General features: G+C 44.7%; 1 protein-coding gene across 3 annotated transcripts in view; it reads right to left on the bottom strand.

Annotated features, from left to right (window-relative positions):
* rsph14 (radial spoke head 14 homolog) overlaps positions 1-23,067 on the bottom strand; it is a 246,116-nt gene that overhangs the window by 165,174 nt on the left and 57,875 nt on the right. For all 3 annotated transcript variants that reach the window (XM_072498524.1, XM_072498541.1, XM_072498533.1), the window contains exon 3: positions 11,963-12,081. In XM_072498524.1, coding sequence (XP_072354625.1) covers positions 11,963-12,081 — 119 coding nt within the window. The remainder of the gene's footprint in view (positions 1-11,962; positions 12,082-23,067) is intronic.

Raw genomic sequence — 23,067 nt, 5'->3', positions numbered from 1 at the left:
CATCGGACAGGGTACTGAGTACAAGAGTCGGCAGGTCATGTTACAGTTGTATAGGACTTTGGTTAGGCCACATTTGGAATACTGCGTGCAGTTCTGGTCGCCACATTACCAGAAGGATGTGGATGTTTTAGAGAGGGTGCAGAGGATGTTGCCTGGTATGGAGGGTGCTAGCTATGAAGAACGTTTGAGTAGATTAGGATTGTTTTCGTTGGAAAGACAGAGGTTGAGGGGGGACCTGATAGAGGTCTACAAAATTATGAGAGGTATGGACAGGGTGAATAGCAACAAGCTTTTTCCAAGAGTGGGGGTGTCAATTACAAGGGGTCACGATTTCAAGGTGAGAGGGGGAAAGTTTAAGGGAGATGTGCGTGGAAAGTTTTTTTACGCAGAGGGTGGTGGGTGCCTGGAATGCTTTGCCAGCGGAGATGGTAGAGATGGGCACGATAGCATAATTTAAGATGCATCTAGACAGATATATGAACGGGCGGGGAACAGAGGGAAGTAGATCCTTGGAAAATAGAAGACAGGTTTAGATAAAGGACCTGGATCGGCGCAGGTTGGGAGGGCCGAAGGGCCTGTTCCTGTGCTGTAATTTTCTTTGTTCTTTGTTCTATCCCTCCTATATCTCCCATCCTGAATCTTATAGTTATGCCCCCTTGTAACAGCTACATCCACCCGAGGAAATAGTCTCTGAACGTCCACTCTATCTATCCCCCTCATTATCTTATAAACCTCTATTAAGTCGCCTCTCATCCTCCTCCGCTCCAAAGAGAAAAGCCCTAGCTCCCTCAACCTTTCCTCATAAGACAAATTCTGCAAACCAGGCAGCATCCTGGGAAATCTCCTTTGCACCCTTTCCAATGCTTCCACATCCTTCCTATAATGAGGTGACCAGAACTGCACACAATACTCCAAATGTGGTCTCACCAGGGTCATGTATAGTTGCAGCATAACCCCGCGGCTCTTGAACTCAAGCCCCCTGTTAATAAACGCTGACACACTATAAGCCTTCTTCACGGCTCTATCCACTTGAGTGGCAACCTTCAGAGATCTGTGGACATGAACCCCAAGATCTCTCTGTTCTTCCACATTCCTTAAACCCTGCCGTTGACCCTGTAATCTGCATTCAAATTTTTTCTACCAAAATGAATCACCTCACACTTATCAGGGTTAAACTCATCTGCCATTTTTCGGCCCAGCTCTGCATCCTATTTATATATCATTGATTTCAACACAGGCCATAAATTCCTATTTCTGTTTGATCTTCCCTCCTTTCCGTAAATTGTTTCACCCTTTCTCTGGCGTGGATTGCTAGATAATATTTCAAAAGGTGCAGTCTTTGTTGTTTCAATGCTGTCAAAAGTAAATTGCTAATTCCTACTGAAAAACTAGAGCTGACCTAAAATAAGAGTTTATGCATACTTTATTTCATCCACAATGGAATGAAAGTCAAGACGTTTCTACAATAGGCAGGCGGTCAACTCTGCTTCTTTCTGGAAGTCAGGATGAAATATTGCCCCCATTTAATTTTACCCCTTCCTCCCCATTTTTGGATTTGGAACTCTCTTATACTCAAGTCTTGCCATCACATCTTTAAAAATCTTCAACGTAACTTTGGATTGAAAAGTACAACAATTGTGCATTACTGCAAGTAACCAGCGGATGGAACATGGCTCTGTTGAGTAACGGTTATTCCAATGTTTTCCAGATGTTCCGGGTTCAAGAACAGATTGACTGAGAAGTTGTGAGGATCCTCAGCTGAGGCGCCACCTCCGCAGCAAAAACATGAGAAAGATTTTGCTACTGCGTTCAACATAAGCAATTCAAACCTTTCTCAATTCTCCTGCACCAGTGGGTCAGTTTGTTGAAGACCTGATTCAATAGTTTGGGGAAAACCGACACTACAATGGATAAATTTCAAAAAATCTCTGCTTTTCTTCAGAAAAGCATTTATTTAATTACATGTGATCCGAACCTCAAAAGACTTAAGAGTGGTTTTGTGGTTGGTTCTAGATAGGTTATGGGGCTGGTTTAGCACAGGGCTAAATAGCTAGCTTTTAAAGCAGACCATGGCAGGCCAGCAACGCTGGTTCAATTCCCGTACCAGCCTCCCCGAACAGGCGCCGGAATGTGGTGACTAGGGGCTTTTCACAGTAACTTCATTTGAAGAGTACTTGTGACAATAAGCGATTTTCATTTCATTTCATTTCAGATATCTATTCAGTGCTATCGTCACTCTAAAACTTCAAACAGGACTTCATCTGTGGAAAGTTAATGTTCGATGGGAATTGAAGCCACATCAATCCAGGGATCATTCCCGAGTGGGCACGACGAAGACAGTAGATTGCGCCTCAAAGCTGAAATGGAAATAGGGAAGTTTCTCCGCCATACCGCAGAACACCAGAATGTCAGAACCAAAATCTGCTTGCTGAAGTCAGCACTACTGGAATCTCAAATCACAATGGCTGGAACACTGAATGAACCATCTGCTTCTCATGAGTTAAGGAGTTTCGGATACCTTTTTTTGAAAGCTTACTTACTTTGGACTCAGTTCTCACTCTTAATCTGCATGAATATATAGCATGCGTTTTATCATTTTCTTACCATTAGTAGTTAATAAACTCACTCTATCTTTAATTCATAAAAGCCTGGTTACAATGGCTCCTTTTAAAACATAAATATTGGGACTGGGAAACGGTATCAGCAAAGGGTTTGATTAATATTGTGAAACCACCAGAGAGGGTTGAATGAAAAAAGAGAGCCAGTTCATCATTAGGGGGGGCATGGTAGCACAGTGGTTAGCACAGTTGCTTCACAGCTTCAGGGTCCCAGGTTTAATTACCGGCTTGGGTCACTGTCTGTGCGGAGTTTGCACTTTCTCCCCTTGTCTGCATGGGTTTCCTCCGAGTGCTCCGGTTTCCTCACACAGTCCAAAGATGTGCAGATTAAGTGGATTGGCCATGCTAAATTGCCCTTAGTGTCCAAAAAGGTTGGGTTGGGTGGGGTTACGGGGATAGGGTGGGGGTGCGGGTTTAAGGTAGGGTGCTCACCCAAGGGCTGGTGCAGACTCGATGGGCTGAATGGCCTTCTTCTGCACTCTAAATTCTATAATTCTATGATCCCTCTTCACCCTTGGCATAACAACTTGGGGGTATTCCAGCTGGTCAGCAACAAATTGAGGGATCTTGCCCGGATTAACAAATTTGGGGACCCTCGCCTGGAGACTGGTCGTAACATAATAAACACAAGAAATGGCTGAGGTTGTGACTGACTGCAATAATTATGCATGCAGCAGTTAATGGACTGTTGATGGACAACACAGGCATGCAGCTTAGAGGGAACATGGGTCGGAGTATAATTCATTCTTTGAAGCCACTGAAAATCCCTCCAGAACAGGGATAACTTGTACGCCAAGTATAAAGTAAACCACTGGCGTACGAGTTGTAGCCATTTTGAAATGTCATCACCATCCGACACAGAGTAGGCATTTCTTAAAGTCCTGTACATCTTGGCAACGCAGCCCATATCATCTGCTTGATCCCCTGTACCCAGCGAGAAGTAATGCATGTATTTGTGGGGTGGAAAATTGAGGCTAACTTCTAACGTGAATGTAGTGTGGCATGGCTGAAAATAGGGATCGACCTTGACACTTGAGTATATGTAAAAACATGATTTTTGGGGCTGAAAAAAATTAGATCATTTTATATCCTGGATCAATTTATAAGCTGTGAATTATGGTAAAAGAATTTGCATTATAAACAAATATTAACCATTTACCATGGGAGCGAAAGATACATTGGTCCAGATTGTGTGATGAGAACGAGGGCATGCACAATCAATGTGAAAATGTAGAACTTGCTGGCAGTAGATTCTATGCTTCTCCAAAGGATGCGCTAAGCACTCCAGACTGCAATCAATGGGAAATCCATGAACTGATGAGAACCTGCATTCTTATGTCAATCGTCTCACTGTAAAATGCCTTGAACAATTTACACCTTTTTGAATGAGGTGTAACTGGGTTTCTGACAGTACAGCAAATTCATAATTACTGCTGAAAAAACTTTCTGACCTGGTGTTATATTGGTGGGGGTTTACTCACGGTATAAACAAAGGATAATTAGATTGCCACACTGTAGGTTACTTAACCAGTTGTCACGGTTTATTGCCGAGATGTTGCTTGCTCGCCGTCTTGAGATAGAAGAGAAGAAAATCTTCCACGTGCCTCTAATGACTGACACACAACCACACACACACACACACACACACACACACCTCGAAATAGGCCCCCGTTTTTGTGAGTATTGTGGTAGGTACCCACTACTTGCTCGAGTAGTTTCTTGTTAAAAATCTTTCTCCTTGCTCAAATCTTCTTGGTTTCGATGTCTGTTCATGGCGAGTAACTTGCTTTTCTTTTTGTTGCTCTACAATGTTAGAAGTGTCAGGCGGTAAGAGCAAATTCGACCTGGTTCGCAACTTCCGTTTTAGAAACAATATTGCCGGGGAGTTTTGGCTTGTCACATGGGCAGTGTTTCTATAGAAAATGAGAAACCTGTTTACTCGCTTAGATAACGGTCCTTCATCCTTCGATGCTTTGATGGCATTCTTTAATGACTGTACCAACCTCTCCGCCAATCTGTTTGTGAAAGGATTATAAGGTGCAGCTTTTATGTGTTGTATGCCACTGTTCCGAAGATAGTCCACGTGAACTGATTTCCATTATCACTAGCTAACCAGTTGTTCCGGTTTGCCAAATCGCGCAAATGCTTAATCCAAATGTTTGTTTTCTTTTCTGAAGTCATCAACTTCATTATCATGATTTCAGGCCATTTAGAATGTGTGCCATGGTTGCTTTGGCTAATGCCAAGGGTGAAGTGGTTGCAGAGTTGGAGTATTTCGTATATTGCACAAGACTGACATTGACCTACTCTTTTTTCAATTTGAGAGTCTAGTCCCAGCCACCAGAAAAAGCTCCTTACAAGCTGTTTCACAGAATACATGGAATTCCTACAGTGCAGAAAGAGGCCATTCGGCCATCATATCTGCACCGACCCCGCGAAAGAGCACTTTCCCTAGGCCTACTCCGCCGACCTACCCCCATAAACCCGCGCATTAATCATGGCCAATCCACCTAGCCTGCACATCTTTGGACTGTGGGAGGAAACCGTAGTACCCAGAGGGAACCCACGCAGACACTGGGAGAACTGACAAACTCCAGTCACCCAAAGCCAGAATCAGTTGCTTTCCAAAAGCAACTCTCTCTTGGAGTTCCAAGGATCCGACACTGAAGCCCGCCACGTGCGAAGGCACGCAGTTGGAAAACCCCCCAGCTTTGATAAATAACCCTTTAAAAAAATTTTTTTTTTTTTTTTACAGCCTACCCCCTTATTTCCTAACTTTCTCTGCTAGTTTTCCACGAGGATTTTATTTCTTTAGCCCACCAATTGTTCAAATCCTATGGCTCAACAATCGACGCGCTGGCTGAGAATCTCTTTCTCTTTTCCCACCTCCGACTCTCCAAGCGCTCCTACATCACAATCGCAGAGAGAGAAAATCTAAGAACGGTCCTGAGTGCTTTTCAGTATGTTTATAATTCAGCTGCATTCTTAGCAAGGCTAAAGCCCTGCTCCTGACAGCCAGTTTTACCACACAGTTATGGATGGTGGAGTGGTCATCCAAACATCAATCTTCAACTCAAGGTCCAGGTCGGAGGTTTTTTTTCTGACTATTTCACTGAAAAAAAACTAATTGCCAGCTTTGTTTTCAATACTGTAATTTTTTTTGGGGGGGGTTTACTTTTACTCACAGTATAAACAAAGGATAACCAGGTTGCCACACCATAGGTTATTTAACCAGTTGTAAGAGTTTATTGCAGAGGTGTTGCTTGATCACGGTCTGAGATGGAAGAGAGTAAAATCTCCCAAATGCCTCTGATGATATCACCATGTACCCATGTGACATACTATACAGAAGGACATTGGCTGCAACACCTTGAAAGGCTAATTTTATATTTGTAGAATCTCAAATTTCTCCACGATTATAAAAATTTCCATATCTCCTCAAAGTATCTTTTTCATACAAAAACTTGTACATAATATTTCAACACCTTCCTTAATTTAGTCTATCTGTTTGTAAACTTCTAACTGAGGTTAAGAAATCAATGCATTTTACTTCCTGTTTTACTGTCTGTGAGACCCCCTTGACCTGGTGCAAGATTCAAACCAACATCAGGAAGGGAGAAATGCACACCACAGAGACGGAGATATCTTTTTCGGGAGCTTTCTTAGAGGTCAGCAGCAAGCACCATTGTGTTCCCACTGACTGCGAAAGCTGGGCCATTGTGTAGATTACTGAAAATACAGTAAGGTTGTAGGTTGAATTAAATACTACTTCAGTATTATATCTCTGATGCCTGTCTTTTTCTTTATCACTAAGTTTCACATGTTTACATGTTAATTGAGTCATACGATGTGTGGTAATACCAGGTATTGCGGTACCTGAGAGGTGGATGACCATTGGCTAGACCCAGGAGTCTACCACTGGCTGATGTACATAGCTCCACCCTGAGAGGCGGAGTATAAGAACCGATGCCGTCCCAGCAGACTTTCTGTATCGAAGCTGCTGGGCAACAGTTCTATCTGATTAAAGCCTATTAGTTATGACTCACCTTGTCTTGAGAGTAATTGATTGCGCATCACGATGCATAAGTAAATCTGCTATATTACTCTAATGGGCAAATCACTTTAGTCTGTAGCAGGACTGACAATCATAGAAGTTATACTGCAGTTCCAGATGTGCTGTGATTAATGCAGTATCTCAAGGAAATTAATAATAATAATAATCTGGAAGAACGAAAGGAAATTCTGTTTGAAACAAAGGATCCTCAAAAAGTAAATAAACATGATTTAACAATGGAGACTGAATAAGTAAAATGAATGGCCACTGAACACATTCGCAGCTGTAAGATTGAATACAACTTTAAAATCTAAGTGCTTTGCACCACCTGGTGGCATGTCACACTCCAGAAATGAACTTCCAAGAGGCATAAAACTGGTATAAAATTGGATTGGGTAGTCTACCTTCTAAGATCATCACATGTATCAAACAACTCACAAAAAGAATGGTCCCATTTAATTTGGGTCCTTCATAAACATTAACTTAACGGAGGGAAGCAGTATGATAATCAATCAATTAGAATGAAACTCTGATCTAAATTATGGTTCTTCACAGAGTGCTGGGAACATAATTTTTAAAATGTTATCAAAATGCCAAGTAGGCAAATTAACTACCATGATCTAGGGCACAATTTAACAAATGGGAACTATGTCCCCACAGCGAGCGCGTTTAGCCACTTGTTTCCTGGCGCTTGCAGCACCAAGAAACACAACACTACCTAATTGACTCCGGTTAGATAAGGGGCCTCAGCGAGGCCGCACTTAGTCCCATTTCCTGCACTGAATAGCCCCGCTCGCCGGAACTCCTCAGTGCAGAGAGATCAGGATCTCTCAAGCCCCCAAGCGACGCCCGAACCTCACCCCTCCCCACAAGCCCCAGCTTACTGGAAGTGGGGCCCCGGGCCTAGCCCCCTCCTTCACCCCAGAAGGGCAGCCCCCGCCTGATCACTGCTACACATAAAATGCAAGCCTGGCACCCTGGCAGTGCCCCTGGCAGTGCCACCTGGGCATCTTGGCCAGGCTGGCACCCAGGGGGCACTAACAGGGTAGCAGTGCCAGGATGTCCAGTTAGCACCAGCAGTGGCAGGGTACCACCCTGCCCAGAGGGCATGTACCTGGAGGTCTCCAATCCCTTGGGAGACCCCTACGAGTGCAATTCCATCTGGTTCCCATTTGTGGAGATCAGTACTGAACAGCGCTCACCCGAGGTCTCCAAGGAGAAAGGGATAGAAAGATTTCATGCCTCAGTTTCCTCAGGGAGCTGCATATTAGTGTGAGACTAGCTGTCTTGCTCTAATATGCAGATTTGCCAACAAAGTGATCCCGCCCACAATGGGCAGGCTTCACATCGCAACGTCTCGCGAGATCGCATTCAATCTCGCGAGGCGTGGAGAACCGAATAGATCCCCGGAGCAGGGTCTCTGCCATTTACCATGTGCCGTGGCACGCAGTGTGGCTGGCAGATCACGCCTCTAATGTGCAATACATCTGGAATAGGATAAGTTTAAAATGGTTAAAACTCTGATGTGTAGTTCAAGAAAATCAACATAATAAAATGTTATCATTGTTCGTTATTTCTATGAAGACGTTATAGTATTTTGTACAGGATGTATTGTTGGTCTCATCAAAAGAGATAGGTGAGAGGGGATATGGGGCGCATAAAGAAGATGGAATATCTAACTCTGGGTTAACTATTTTCCAGTAGGAAGGTGCAGTGCTCAATGCTTAAGCATTTTCAGATAGTTTTGCTTATTTACAAACAATCTGTTTCCTCAAACCTTTTACAAAGCTGGCATTGAAGTGACGAATAAGTGTGAATATATGCACCGTTTTACAGATATAGAAGCAAAATACGCTTGCAACAGTCGTGCTCTGACCGTTGCTGGCTTCATCTTTGGTATTGTCATTGTTTACAGCAGTTTTGCAACAAAGGCTACAGCGGATACCTCCAAATTGGAGTCGGAAATGTTGTTTTTGTTAATCCGCCCAGTCATTAATAATGTTAGGTGGAGCGTTCATTTGCATGTGTTCACTCAAGTCTAGTTTTGCTAAATATAATTATCTGCAATACATTAAATCTGTGCATTATATTATAAATGGCATGTTGTGTAAACGTTCTAAAGCAGGGTTTTTCAAATTGCAGGTCGCAACCATGGGCGGGTGTCGGGAGGGTCATGGAGCAATGCCAGCCACAACTGGCTTTTAAGTTGAGAATGCCGGCCGAGGCCGGCTTTTAAATGTGAATGATGCAGTCTTCCCACCAGAGGTGGCAGCAGAGAGGTCACACATCCGGCACGAACACTGACGTAAAGTGCCCGTATATCCTTGCTTTTGGTGCAAAATCATGGAAGAGAGATACCTCCATTTTCCAGCTGCAAGCAAGCAAGACAACAGGACTGTGAAGAACTGAAGGTACATCGTTTTGTTATAAGGAAGAAAGGGCCAAAGACACAAACAGGCTAGGAACTCTCAACTGAATCTGTTGGAGAGAGTTGTTCAGAAGAGTCCAGGGCAGGACATAGCAGTGCTAGTGTGAGCTGTAGACAGAGCTCCAGGGCCTCTGGTGAATAGCCCAAGAAGAAACTGAAATCCAGAGCAAAGCAGTATAAAGATAATTTCTTGAGGTATGACTTTGTTAGTTCTGCCAATGCAAATCAGGATACAAAGCCCATTTGTAATATATGCAGGCACGTACTGGCAAATAAGAGTTGGATGCTAACTATGTCTTACCTTGCAGCCATGTTTTCAATACTCAACAAACCGAACCTCAAATTGCAAGGGAAGGATGATGATTGCTTTTGGCACAGTGAAGAAATTGTTGCTTTCCAAAAGTCATTGAAAGTTTGGCAAGTACGAGTACAAATCCCAAACTACTACCCGTTCCCCACACTGCTACAACACATCGAAAAAAAGTGTTAGTAAGGGACCTTATTCAGTCGCATCTGGCTGCGCTGATCAACAGTTTTTGTCGGTACTTTTCAGTGGAGAAGTTTCAGATTTTGAAAGAGGTGGGTGAAAAATCTTTTTGAGTTTGAGACCTCAGAGTCCATTATTAACTTGCAGCTGACTCCAAATTAACTTCTACGCTTCACCTGTGACAGCACATTAAAACACACCACAAGTCCATAAGGCCGTCAGCATTCTATAGTGTTTTGGAGGAGTATCCAGTGCTGAGTAAAATGAGCATTTTGTTGCCATTGCCCTTCATAACGACCTACGTGTGGGAGGTTGGATTTTCCATCCTCACAAAGATGAAGACAGCACAAAGGAACCGGCTGAGTTCCACACCTACTATGCACATTGCCCTCTCCTCCTATGAACCTGATTGGAGTGAGATTGTGAGAACCAAGCAGGCTCACCTGTTGCATTAAAGGCAAGCAAAAATAGTGTGTTGTGATGGTTGGCCGGCATGGGTCACGAGGGTTAGCTGGCGTGGGTCGCAAGGGTCAGCCGGTTTGGGTCGTGAAGGTCGACCAGTGTGGGTCACAAAGGTTGGCCGGTTGGTAAAAGTGGGTCCCGGTTGGTAAAAGTGGGTCCCGGGAATCTTTTTTAAAAAACACTGTTCTAAAGGTACCACGTATGATAGGTGGTGCTGCAAACATAACTAACAAATTAAATGCAAAAGGATATCACTTAATGTTTGTGACAACCATCAGCCAACACACTGAACTCTCAATGGTTAAATGGCATTTCTGTTAAAAAAATATATAAAACCGTGATCCCACTTCACACCATATGGGAACAATATATTCAAACTTCACAATATGGCAAATTTTCCAAATTGCAAATACACCCATTAAACCAGCAATTGCAGAATGCTACATTGTAGGAATGGAATCAATAAGGCCGCAGGAAAAGCTAAACAATGAGTTCTATTGCTTGCAGATAAATTATTCATATAGCTTCTGGTATATGTAAATCCGGGAAAACATAGTAAACAACCCACCCATCTCAACTGTGAATAATAGGACACTCTTCCCCCTAAACAACACGTGGCAAAGACAGGTCACTGCAAGGATGACGTCACCTGGGCTTAATTACACCTGAAGTGTAAAACAAACCTCCATTAGTGGGTCACCCAAGTGAACTTATTTTTTTTTCTAATTCTAGATCAAGTGGTATCACACGTCAAAAATGGCACATGGAAAAGGAATCCAGAACAAATATATTGACAGTAGAAATACAGCACTGAGCAAAACAAAAGCAAAATACTTTGGATGTTGGAAATCTGTAATAGAAGTAAGCAACTGTTTCAACTCCCCTTTTGAAACGTTTCTAGCTTTCATCACATACATATGATGACATGGGAGATGTGACACAGAACCAGGCCAGTTCAGGTGGTGTTTATGCTCCGCTTGAAACTCCTCCCAGCTATCCGCATCAATGACTATCCGGACAGATGTAACAGTCTTTCACCATCCAGTCTACTGAAATATGTCAGTTTTCAAAACCCGCAGTAAGACCCACATAATTATTTTCTTCTCATTCCAATAATGCCTCTATAAATACAGGCAATTAGATATTGCACAATCTTTGCCCAATTCCAGTCTTGTGTACATACAGGTCAATAACAGTTTTATCACAATTTCACCTTTGGAAAAGTAGAAAGCATTCGGAGCTTCAAAAACTCTTAAATATATTACAACCTCTCATTGCTCTTTGTTTTCCCCCTATTCAGTACATAGGAGATAAATAATATTTTATCATCAAAAGCTGTGAAAAGTATGCAAACTGTGTCCAAATGATATACTTTGCTACTCAAAAGGCATGAATTGTCACAAATACAAGTTGTTTAACATAGCAATTATTTCCAAATTCCTAAAATCAAATTCATATCTCCTCTAACGTATGACTGAACTATACAAGGAAAGTGTAACAAAGCTATGACCGCTTGATATCATCTCCTTTCAGAGATCCTCTATCACTATCAATCAGTGTAAGTCTTCCTCAATTATGAGTCGCAATTGGTCACAATTACTCACCGAGCATTTTGAATAATTCAGTAGGGGCTGTGTGGGTAGGTGAACAGAGCACACAAATTCATTTAAGAATTATATATTTTTGATCAGATAATAGTGGAATGATGCATAACTCTAGGAACACAAATCAGCTTTCAGAGAGTTCACATATTAGCACAACACTGGAAACATTTCAGTTTCCCAAACAATACAACTCACTATAGTTGCCCTAAATTAGCATGCAAAATTTTTTTAAACATACATGTCAATCACAACATCCATTTCTTTGCTCAATACATCTTTCTCTCTCAGCTCGCTGAATTAAGATCCTACCTGCAGGGATTTGTGCAAACATCTCCATAGCCATGTGCATGTTTTTACGACAGATATCCTCAGGATCATTAAGCAGCTCAGACAGTGGCACAATTATATCATGCTCCAGAAATGCAAACCTGCAGGAGAAAAGAAACAAGGAGGAAATAATAATAAAAATATTGTGCAATAAACTTGACTTGAATGTCAGATACCTACTTATCACTAAAATACAAAGGGCAATTTGGCAATGAAATTATATTTTGGATAAAATAAAATTTGTATTTGTCACACTTCACAAAAGACTGTGGGGGGAATTTTGATTAGCGGTCAGTGAGAATGCACAAAATTCAAAGAGAATCAGAAAACGTGATTCACTCCGGCGTGATCGCGATTTCTGATTTTCAGTCCCTGTAGCCTGTTGAGTAATGCAAAACACGCCGCAGGAACCCGTCAACCTCACTTTAATACATTAGCATATAATTTGCGAGAACCCACTCGGGACTTCCTCCCTCACTGATTATTCAGGGGATTCTGGCGTGATATCACGCCAGCGCCATTTGCAACAGGTTTACATAAACGTGAACCTGGTGGCCTCACCACTGAGCGGGAATTTGGAGGTGAGCACAAAACCAGCCAGCCATCAATCTCCAGCCATGAAATGATCAGGGCGCACCAGAGAGGAAGTGGGGACATTGATATGTTCAACTCTAGGCCTGGACTGGAGTTCAGACTATAAATTTCAGGGGGAGGGATCGCTCACAGTCCTTACCTTCCCTTTACATTGGGGCACCCTTACTTTAAGGGGGTCTTAAGGCTGGCTTGAAATTATCACTTTGTGTGTCCTCCTTGCTGGGCTTGTGCCAAAATCATCCCTGAGAGAGTTCCCTCTCCTTATTGGGAGCTGGAAAGTGAGTGGGAGGGTCAGTACTGGGGGCAACTATGAGGTTCTTGGGTGGGGTTCCATGAGAGACCAGGCTGTAATGACAGAGTGGGGAAATCAGGAATGGGTTCCATCCATTCCTCATGAGACATGGAGAAACCTCTCAAGTGTGTGTGTGTGTGGGGGGGGGGGGGGGGGGGGGGGGGGGGGGGGGGGGGGAGGGGGGGGGAAGAGACACTACACTCGAGCAGCAGCAGAGACATCAACGTGCCATGGCGCCTGGTACCAGTTTTTGAAAACCATATTTAACCGCGCCCGCATTACTTCCGCATGGCGGGGGCGATGCATTCTGGATGCCAAGAAAATACTGAGCCGAACCCCGTAATGATAAGTTAACGCTTGCAAATGTCGGTTTTGCATGCCGACACCGGCACGGGGTGTTTATTGTATTGCCGCCACTAGCGAGACCCCAGTGCATGGCGGATAGTTCAGCGTCCGTGCCAACCTCGATTTTCGGCGGAAGTCCAATTCTACGTTTTATAGTGTACAGTATTATAATTAAACTGGTATTGCTTCTAGTCCTTTTGGCTAAAATAAGCGTGAGGTCAGGTGTAATGCCAGGATCTGGTATGTCTCTCTTGTGGGGACCATGAATTGGATTCAATTTGAATTGGAATTTTGAGCAGGCAAGGAGCTGGATTAGGGGTTTGCCCCTGTCCACACTCTGAGCTCTGGCTTTGTACCTCTGATAAAGTAATATAAAAAAATAAAAAAATAATTAAACTGGCATAAAAATGTAACAAACTATCTAATACACCTTTTTCCAACCACCCCCTTTATAACTACCCTCACTCTCTATACACACACAGACAAACAACACAGAGGAGAAAGTGTGATTTAGAGGTAAATAATATATTAATAAATATAAAAGGATAAATGATCTTTGATGCACGAGGATGGCTTCCAGTTAATGTCTTTCTGGAGTTTAAGCTTTTGTTTCTGTACTTCTTCCTTCTAAGCTTGAGATTGTTTTTTTTCTCTGGCAAGGTTGTCTACTTTCTCTGTGTGATGATAAGTAGATTGTCATCTATATTATCGTCACTTTGTAAATAATAATACGTGAACAACTGTTGTTCATCACCAGTCTGATTATTTGAATGTTCAGAGTCAGATCAACACTGTCAATAAAAATGTAAATACTTTGAAGCTCCAAATATTTCGAAAGAGAAAAAAAAAATTCCAAAGGGAATGTTATGATACGTAGATTGTCTTCTGTATTATCATCTGTACGTAAATAATAATATATGTATAACTGTTACAGGCCCCCCAATTGCCAGAGAGAGACATAGGAGCAGATAGGTGGAGAGATTTTGGATAGGTGTAAAAGTAACAGGGTTGTTATGGTAGGGGATTTTAATTTCCCCTATATTGACTGGGATTCATTTAGTGAGAGGAGTTTGCATGGGGCAGTGTTTGTAATGTGTATCCAGGAAGCCTCCTTGATGCAATATGTAGTTAGTCCAACTAGGGAAGGGGCAGTACTGGATCTGGTATTGGGGAATGAGCCTGGACAGGTGGTTGAGATTTCAGTTGGGGAACATTTTGGGAGTAGTGACCACAATTCCGTATGTTTTAGGGTACCTTTGGATAGGGATGAGGATAACCCTCGCATTAAGGTGCTAAGGGGAAAGGCAAATTTGATGACATTAGACAGGAATTGAAGAATTTGGATTGGGTGTGGCTGTTGGATAGTAAATCAACATCAGACATGTGGGAGTCTTTCAGGCGACAGTTGATTAGGATTCAGGAAAGTCACATTCCTGAGAGAATGAAGGATAAGTATGGGAAGTTTAGGGAGCCTTGGATAACGAGGTACATTGTGAACCTCGTCAAAAAGAAAGAGGAGACTTTTGTACTGTCTAGAAGGGTGGGGACAGTCGGACCCATTGAAGAGTATAAAGAAAGTAGGAAGATACTGAAGCTGGAAATTAGGAGGGCTAGGAGGGGTCATGAAAGGTCCTTGGCAAATAGGATTAAGGTGAATTCCAAAGCTTTTAATTCATGTGTAAAAAGCAAGACGGTGGCCAGGGAAAGGATTGGACCACTTAAGGAGAGTGGGGGGAAATCTGTGTGTTGAGCCAGAGGAAATGGGCGAGGTACTAAATGAGTACGTTGCATCAGTGTTCACCAAAGGGACTTTGGGGAAGATGATTCTTGGGTAGGGTGTGGTGGACAGTCTGGATCATGTTAACATTGAAAAGGAGGAGGTATTAGGTCTTTTAAAAGACATTAAGGTAGATCAGTCTCCTGAGCCGGATGGGATTTACCCCAGAACACGGAAGGAAGCAAGGGAGGAAATTGCTGGGGCCTTGTCTGACATCTTTGTATCCTCATTGGCTGCAGGTGAGATCCCAGAGGACTGGAGAATAGCTAATGTGGTACTGCTGTTTAAGAAAGGTAGCAGGGATAATCCTGGAAACTATAGGCCGGTGAGCCTCACGTCGGTAGTTGGTAAATTATTGGAGAGAATTCTCAGGGATAGGATTTATACACATTTGGAAACAAATGGACTCATAAGCGATAGACAGCATGGTTTTGTGAAGGGGAGGTCGTGCCTCACGAACTTGATCGAGTTTTTTGCGGAGGTGACAAAGATGATTGATGAGGGGAGGGCGGTGGATGTTGTTTACATGGACTTCAGTAAAGCCTTTGACAAGGTGCCTCATGGCAGACTGGTACAAAAGATGCAATCACACGGGATCAGAGGCGAGGTTGTAAGATGGATAGAGAACTGGTTCAGTCACAGAAAGCAAAGGGTAGCAGTAGAAGAGTGCTTTTCTGAATGGAAGATTGTGACTAGCGGTGTTTCACAGGGATCTGTGCTGGGGCCTCTGTTGTTTGTAGCATACATAAACGATTTAGGGGCTCATTTAGCACACTGGGCTAAATCGCTGGCTTTTAAAGCAGACCAAGCAGGACAGCAGCACGGTTCAATTCCCGTACCAGCCTCCCCGAACAGGCGCCGGAATGTGGCGACTAGGGGCTTTTCACAGTAACTTCATTGAAGCCTACTTGTGACAATAAGCGATTTTCATTTCATTTTCGTTTCATTTGGAGGAAAATGTAGCCGGTCTGATTAGTAAGTTCGCGGATGACACCAAGGTTGGTGGAGTGGCTGATAGTGTTGAGATTGTCAGAAGATACAGCAGGACATAGATAGGTTGGAGACTTGGGCAGAGAAATGGCAAAGGGAGTTTAATCCGGACAAATGTGAAGTAATGCATTTTGGTAGGTCTAACATAGAGGGGAAATATACCACAAATGGCAAAACTCTTAGGAATATAGAAAGTCGGAGACATCTGGGCGTGCATGTCCACAGATCTTTGAAGGTGGCAACACAAGTAGACAAGGTAGCCAAGAAAGCATACGGAATGCTTGCCTTCATTGGATGGGGCATAGAGTATAAAAACAGGCAAGTCATGCTACAGTTGAATAGAACCTTGGTAAGGCCACACTTGGAATATTGTGCACAAATCTGGGCGCCACACTACCAGAAAGATGTGGAGGCTTTGGACTGGGTGCAGAGGAGGTTTACCAGGATGTTACCTGGTCTGAAGGGTGTTAGCTAAGTGGAGAAGCTGAATAGACTCGGACTGTTTTCATTAGAAAGTCGGAGGTTGAGGGGTGACCTGATAGATTATGAGGGGCATGGATAGAGTGGATGGGCAGGCACTCTTTCCCAGAGTGGAGGGATCAGACACCAAGGCGCATAGGTTTAAGGTCCGAGAGGCAAAGTTTAGAGGAGATGTACAAGGCAGGTTTTTTACGCAGAGGGTGGTGAGTGCCTGGAACACATTGCCAGGGGAGGCTGTGGAAGGAGAAACATTAACGGCATTCAAAAGGCATCTTGACACACACATGGATAGGATGGGTATAGAGGGATACGGTACAAGGGAGTGCTGAGAGTTTTGGCCAAGGAAGGACCGAAAGGCTTCCTTCTGCAGTGTAAATTCTATGATAAACAAAGTTATTTATTACTAACACTGCACTAATGAATTACTAAAATGTCTAAGATTAATACAGTTGAAAATAATGGTCTAACACTAACTTACATTAAGATACTACAGAGCTACTCTAATATGCGACTGCTACCAATCCTTACCAACACCTTCTCCGGGACACATGTTGGGAGACACGTGTAGTGTCTCCCACCCACCCTCCTCCTCTAACCTAATAATAAAACCCATTGGTGTGAGGTAAGTACCATATTTTATTATTAACACTAAGAAGGTAAGTAAGTGATTTTTACTCATTTTTACTTTTGTACCTTTTCAAATTGTGTGTGTGTCGGGGGGAAACTGAAGTGACATCACAGAAAAGCTGTGGCCTGAGTGGCTGGTTGGGATTCTACACTTAATTAAAAAGAAATTGAGCATTGGTAACTAATTAAACATAATTACTTAATTATAATTTAGAGGGATATCTAAGCCAGAGATCGGAGAGTACTATATTTAGCTTTCGCATTTCTATTAGAAATCTAGTACTAGAAAACAGATAGTTAACAGTAACTTTGAATTTTTAAAAAAAGAATATTCAAAAAAAAAAATTTTTAATTTTAATTTTAATGAATTGACGCAATGTCAGTTAGAGGGGTGCTGTGCTCTGACTGTGAGATGTGGCAGGTCCGGGAGGCTTCCAGCGTCCCGGATGGCTTCATCTGCAGAAAGTGCACCCAACTGGAGCTCCTCACAGACTGCATGGTTCGGTTGGAGCAGCAATTGGATGCACTTAGGAGCATGCAGGTGGCGGAAAGCGTCATAGATCGCAGTTATGTAAATGTGGTCACACCCAAGGTGCAGGCAGAGAAATGGGTGACCACCAGAAAGGGCAGGCAGTCAGTGCAGGAATCCCCTGTGGTTGCCCCCCTCTCGAACAGATATACTCCTTTGGATACTGTCGGGGGGGATAGCCTATCAGGGGAAAACAGCAGCAGCCAGAGCAGTGGCACCACGGCTGGCTCTGATGTTCAGAAGGGAGGGTCAAAGCGCAGAAGAGTAATAGTAATAGGGGACTCTATAGTCAGGGGCACAGATAGGCGCTTCTGTGGACGTGAAAGAGACTCCAGGATGGTATGTTGCCTCCCTGGTGCCAGGGTCCAGGATGTCTCCGAACGGGTAGAGGGCAACCTGAAGGGGGAGGGCAAACAGGCAGAGGTCGTTGTACATATTGGTACTAACGACATAGGCAGGAAGGGGCATGAGGTCCTGCAGCAGGAGTTCAGGGAGCTAGGCAGAAAGTTAAAAGACAGGACCTCGAGGGTTGTGATCTCGGGATTACTCCCTGTGCCACGTGCCAGTGAGGCTAGAAATAGGAAGATAGAGCAGCTAAACACGTGGCTAAACAGCTGGTGTAGGAGGGAGGGTTTCCATTATCTGGTCCACTGGGAGCTCTTCCGGGGCAGGTGTGACCTGTATAAGAAGGACGGGTTGCATCTAAACCGGAGAGGCATAAATATCCTGGCCGCGAGGTTTGCTAGTGTCACACGGGAGGGTTTAAACTAGTATGGCAGGGGGGTGGGCATGGGAGCAATAGGTCAGAAGGTGAGAGCATTGAGGGAGAACTAGGGAATAGGGACAGTGTGGCTCTGAGGCAGAGCAGACAGGGAGATGTTGCTGAACACAGCGGGTCTGGTGGCCTGAAGTGCATATGTTTTAATGCAAGAAGTATTACGGGTAAGGCAGATGAACTTAGAGCTTGGATTAGTACTTGGAACTATGATGTTGTTGCCATTACAGAGACCTGGTTGAGGGAAGGGCAGGATTGGCAGCTAAACGTTCCAGGATTTAGATGTTTCAGGCGGGATAGAGGGGGATGTAAAAGGGGAGGCGGAGTTGCGCTACTGGTTCGGGAGAATATCACAGCTGTACTGCGAGAGGACACCTCAGAGGGCAGTGAGGCTATATGGGTAGAGATCAGGAATAAGAAGGGTGCAGTCACAATGTTGGGGGTTTACTACAGGCCACCCAACAGCCAGCGGGAGATAGAGGAGCAGATAGGTAGACAGATTTTGGAAAAGAGTAAAAACAACAGGGTTGTGGTGATGGGAGACTTCAACTTCCCCAATATTGACTGGGACTCACTTAGTGCCAGGGGCTTAGACGGGGCGGAGTTTGTAAGGAGCATCCAGGAGGGCTTCTTAAAACAATATGTAGACAGTCCAACTAGGGAAGGGGCGGTACTGGACCTGGTATTGGGGAATAAGCCCGGCCAGGTGGTAGATGTTTCAGTAGGGGAGCATTTCGGTAACAGTGACCACAATTCAGTAAGTTTTAAAGTACTGGTGGACAAGGATAAGAGTGGTCCGAGGATGAATGTGCTAAATTGGGGGAAGGCTAATTATAACAATATTAGGTGGGAACTGAAGAACATAAATTGGGGGTGGATGTTTGAGAGCAAATCAACATCTGACATGTGGGAGGCTTTCAAGTGGCAGTTGAAAGGAATTCAGGACCGGTATGTTCCTGTGAGGAAGAAGGATAAATACGGCAATTTTCGGGAACCTTGGATGACGAGAGATATTGTAGGCCTCGTCAAAAAGAAAAAGGAGGCATTTGTCAGGGCTAAAAGGCTGGGAACAGACGAAGCCTGCGTGGAATATAAGGAAAGTAGGAAGGAACTTAAGCAAGGAGTCAGGAGGGCTAGAAGGGGTCACGAAAAGTCATTGGCAAATAGGGTTAAGGAAAATCCCAAGGCTTTTTACACGTACATAAAAAGCAAGAAGGTAGCCAGGGAAAGGGTTGGCCCACTGAAGGATAGGCAAGGGAATCTATGTGTGGAGCCAGAGGAAATGGGCGAGGTACTAAATGAATACTTTGCATCGGTATTCACCAAAGAGAAGAAATTGGTAGATGTTGAGTCTTGAGAAGGGTGTGTAGATAGCCTGGGTCACATTGAGATCCAAAAAGACGAGGTGTTGGGTGTCTTAAAAAATATTAAGGTAGATAAGTCCCCAGGGCCTGATGGGATCTACCCCAGAATACTGAAGGAGGCTGGAGAGGAAATTGCTGAGGCCTTGACAGAAATCTTTGGATCCTCGCTGTCTTCAGGGGATGTCCCGGAGGACTGGAGAATAGCCAATGTTGTTCCTCTGTTTAAGAAGGGTAGCAAGGATAATCCCGGGAACTACAGGCCGGTGAGCCTTACTTCAGTGGTAGGGAAATTACTGGAGAGAATTCTTCGAGACAGGATCTACTCCCATTTGGAAGCAAATGGACGTATTAGTGAGAGGCAGCACGGTTTTGTGAAGGGGAGGTCGTGTCTCACTAACTTGATAAGGTTTTTCGAGGAGGTCACTAAGATGATTGATGCAGGTAGGGCAGTGGATGTTGTCTATATGGACTTCAGTAAGGCCTTTGACAAGGTCCCTCATGGTAGACTAGTACAAAAGGTGAAGTCACACGGGATCAGGGGTGAGCTGGCAAGGTGGATACAGAACTGGCTAGGCCATAGAAGGCAGAGAGTAGCAATGGAAGGATGCTTTTCTCATTGGAGGGCTGTGACCAGTGGTGTTCCACAGGGATCAGTGCTGGGACCTTTGCTCTTTGTAGTATATATAAATGATTTGGAGGAAAATGTAACTGGTCTGATTAGTAAGTTTGCAGACGACACAAAGGTTGGTGGAATTGCGGATAGCGATGAGGACTGTCGGAGGATACAGCAGGGTTTAGATTGTTTGGAGACTTGGGCGGAGAGATGGCAGATGGAGTTTAATCCGGACAAATGTGAGGTAATGCATTTTGGAAGGTCTAATGCAGGTAGGGAATATAGAGTGAATGGTAGAACCCTCAAGAGTATTGAAAGTCAAAGAGATCTAGAAGTACAGGTCCACAGGTCATTGAAAGGGGCAACACAGGTGGAGAAGGTAGTCAAGAAGGCATACGGCATGCTTGCCTTCATTGGCCGGGGCATTGAGTATAAGAATTGGCAAGTCATGTTGCAGCTGTATAGAACCTTAGTTAGGCCACACTTGGAGTATAGTGTTCAATTCTGGTCGCCACACTACCAGAAGGATGTGGAGGCTTTAGAGAGGGTGCAGAAGAGATTTACCAGAATGTTGCCTGGTATGGAGGGCATTAGCTATGAGGAGCGGTTGAATAAACTCGGTTTGTTCTCACTGGAACGAAGGAGGTTGAGGGGAGACCTGATAGAGGTATACAAAATTATGAGGGGATAGTCAGAGGCTTTTCCCCAGGGTAGAGGGGTCAATTACTAGGGGGCATAGGTTTAAGGTGAGAGGGGCAAGGTTTAGAGTAGATGTACGAGGCAAGTTTTTTACGCAGAGGGTAGTGGGTGCCTGGAACTCGCTACCGGAGGAGGTGATGGAAGCAGGGACAATAGTGACATTTCAGGGGCATCTTGACAAATACATGAATAGGATGGGAATAGAGGGATACGGACCCAGGAAGTGTAGAAGATTGTAGTTTAGTCGGGCAGCATGGTCGGCACGGGCTTGGAGGGCCGAAGGGCCTGTTCCTGTGCTGTACATTTCTTTATTCTTCTTTGTTCTTTGGGCCATGTGTCTGCATACTCACACCATCTGGTGGTCGGATGCTGGAACTACACCAAAGAACAAAAGAGCACAGGAAAAGGCCCTTCAGCCCTCCAAGCCTGTACCGGCCCTTGGTAAGAGCACCCTACTTAAGCCCATACCTCCAACCTATCCCCGTAACCCACCTAACCGTTTTGGGCAATAAAGGCAATTTAGCATGGCCAATCCATCTAACCTGCATATCTCTGGACTATGGGAGGAAACCGGAGCACCCGGAGGAAACCCACGTAAACACGGGGAGAATGTGTCGACTCCGCACAGACAATGACTCAAGTCGGAAATCGAACCTGGGACCGTGGAGCTGTGAAGCAACTGTGCTAACCACTGTGCTACCATGCCGTCCATAATACAAAGTCTAGTTTCTTTGTTCACACTATAATATCAAGATTCAACATCAGCCTAATCAAAGAGCATTACACTCTATAGATTCAAAATTAGTTCAAGTTTACAGCAAAGATGTGCTACATATTCACCAGCTTTAGAACAACAAGGCAGTTCTTTACTTCAACAAGGAGAGAGAGAGACTGTCCCTTTCATTTCCAAGGTCTAAACATTTCTGTCCAGTTCCCTCAAAAACATCACACAGGAACCAATCACTGACTTTTGTCAGACAGAACACGGTCCCTGGCCAACCCACCGGTTGCCAGCCAACTAATGCAGCGATTTTCAAAGTCAGGGTCGCAACCCGAAAGTGGGTCATGGGCAGGTATCGGGAGGGTCTGGGCGTTCCTGATCACAGGAGGAAGTGCCCCAACAGCCATGACAGGCTTTTCAAAATGCCTTCCGCAGCCGGCTTTCAGAATGCTGGCTGTCCTGCGCACATGTGCCCCCTCAACAGTGTGCAGACCCGGAGCCCAGCGGGTCAGACCGCTTCCCCCTGACGTCGGCAGACTCTTTAAAAAAGATTGATGGGAGTCTTCCTGCGTGGATTGGCGGCAGAGATCTGGTCATGCGCCCCTTACGCGCGAGTCTCCGGTAAAATTTCTAAGTGTGGTAGCGAGCGGGAACGGCAAGGCCAGCAACACTATTCAATGTTAATTGATCCACTTAACGAGGCCCCATGGGCTTCTCGCCGCAAATGAAAGCTCACCAGCTGTTTCACCGGCACCGCACTTGCCATCCCCTGTTAACACTTAAGTAGCTCTTGCTCAGCCAACCCCAGTCAGCTCGTAACAATGGCGCCCAGGAGAGCACCCACGAGATTCGGGGATGCAGATCTGGGGAGGCTGCTAGACCCTGTGGAGGCCAAGAGGGATGTCCTCTTCCTCCGAGGGTCCCGGAGGGTCAGCCATCGGGCAGCCAGTGCTGCTTGGGATGGGTTAGCAGTAGCAGTGAGCACCAGGTGTGTGACCAGGAGGAGTGGCCTCCAGTGCAGGAAAAAGGTCTACGACCTACACCGGGCACTAAAGTGAGTAGACACCAATGTTCCATACCAACCCCCCCACCCACCCCCCCACAGCCACCCACCCCCAACCTCCTGGAGGCCTTGTATTCACTCACATGTCAAACTCCCCCTCCACCCTCATTCCCTGGGTATGGCCCCCTCGGTCCCTGACTCTTGGCAGTGTCACCCTGGCACCCTTGCACTGCCACCCTGGCACCGAGGCAGTGCTCCTGCCGGTTTGACAGTGTCAC

The sequence above is a fragment of the Scyliorhinus torazame genome, chromosome 1 (assembly GCF_047496885.1).
Source record: "Scyliorhinus torazame isolate Kashiwa2021f chromosome 1, sScyTor2.1, whole genome shotgun sequence".
NCBI lineage: Eukaryota > Metazoa > Chordata > Chondrichthyes > Carcharhiniformes > Scyliorhinidae > Scyliorhinus > Scyliorhinus torazame.
The sequence above is the reverse complement of the archived record's forward strand: the minus strand, read 5'-3'. Positions and strand labels throughout refer to the sequence as shown.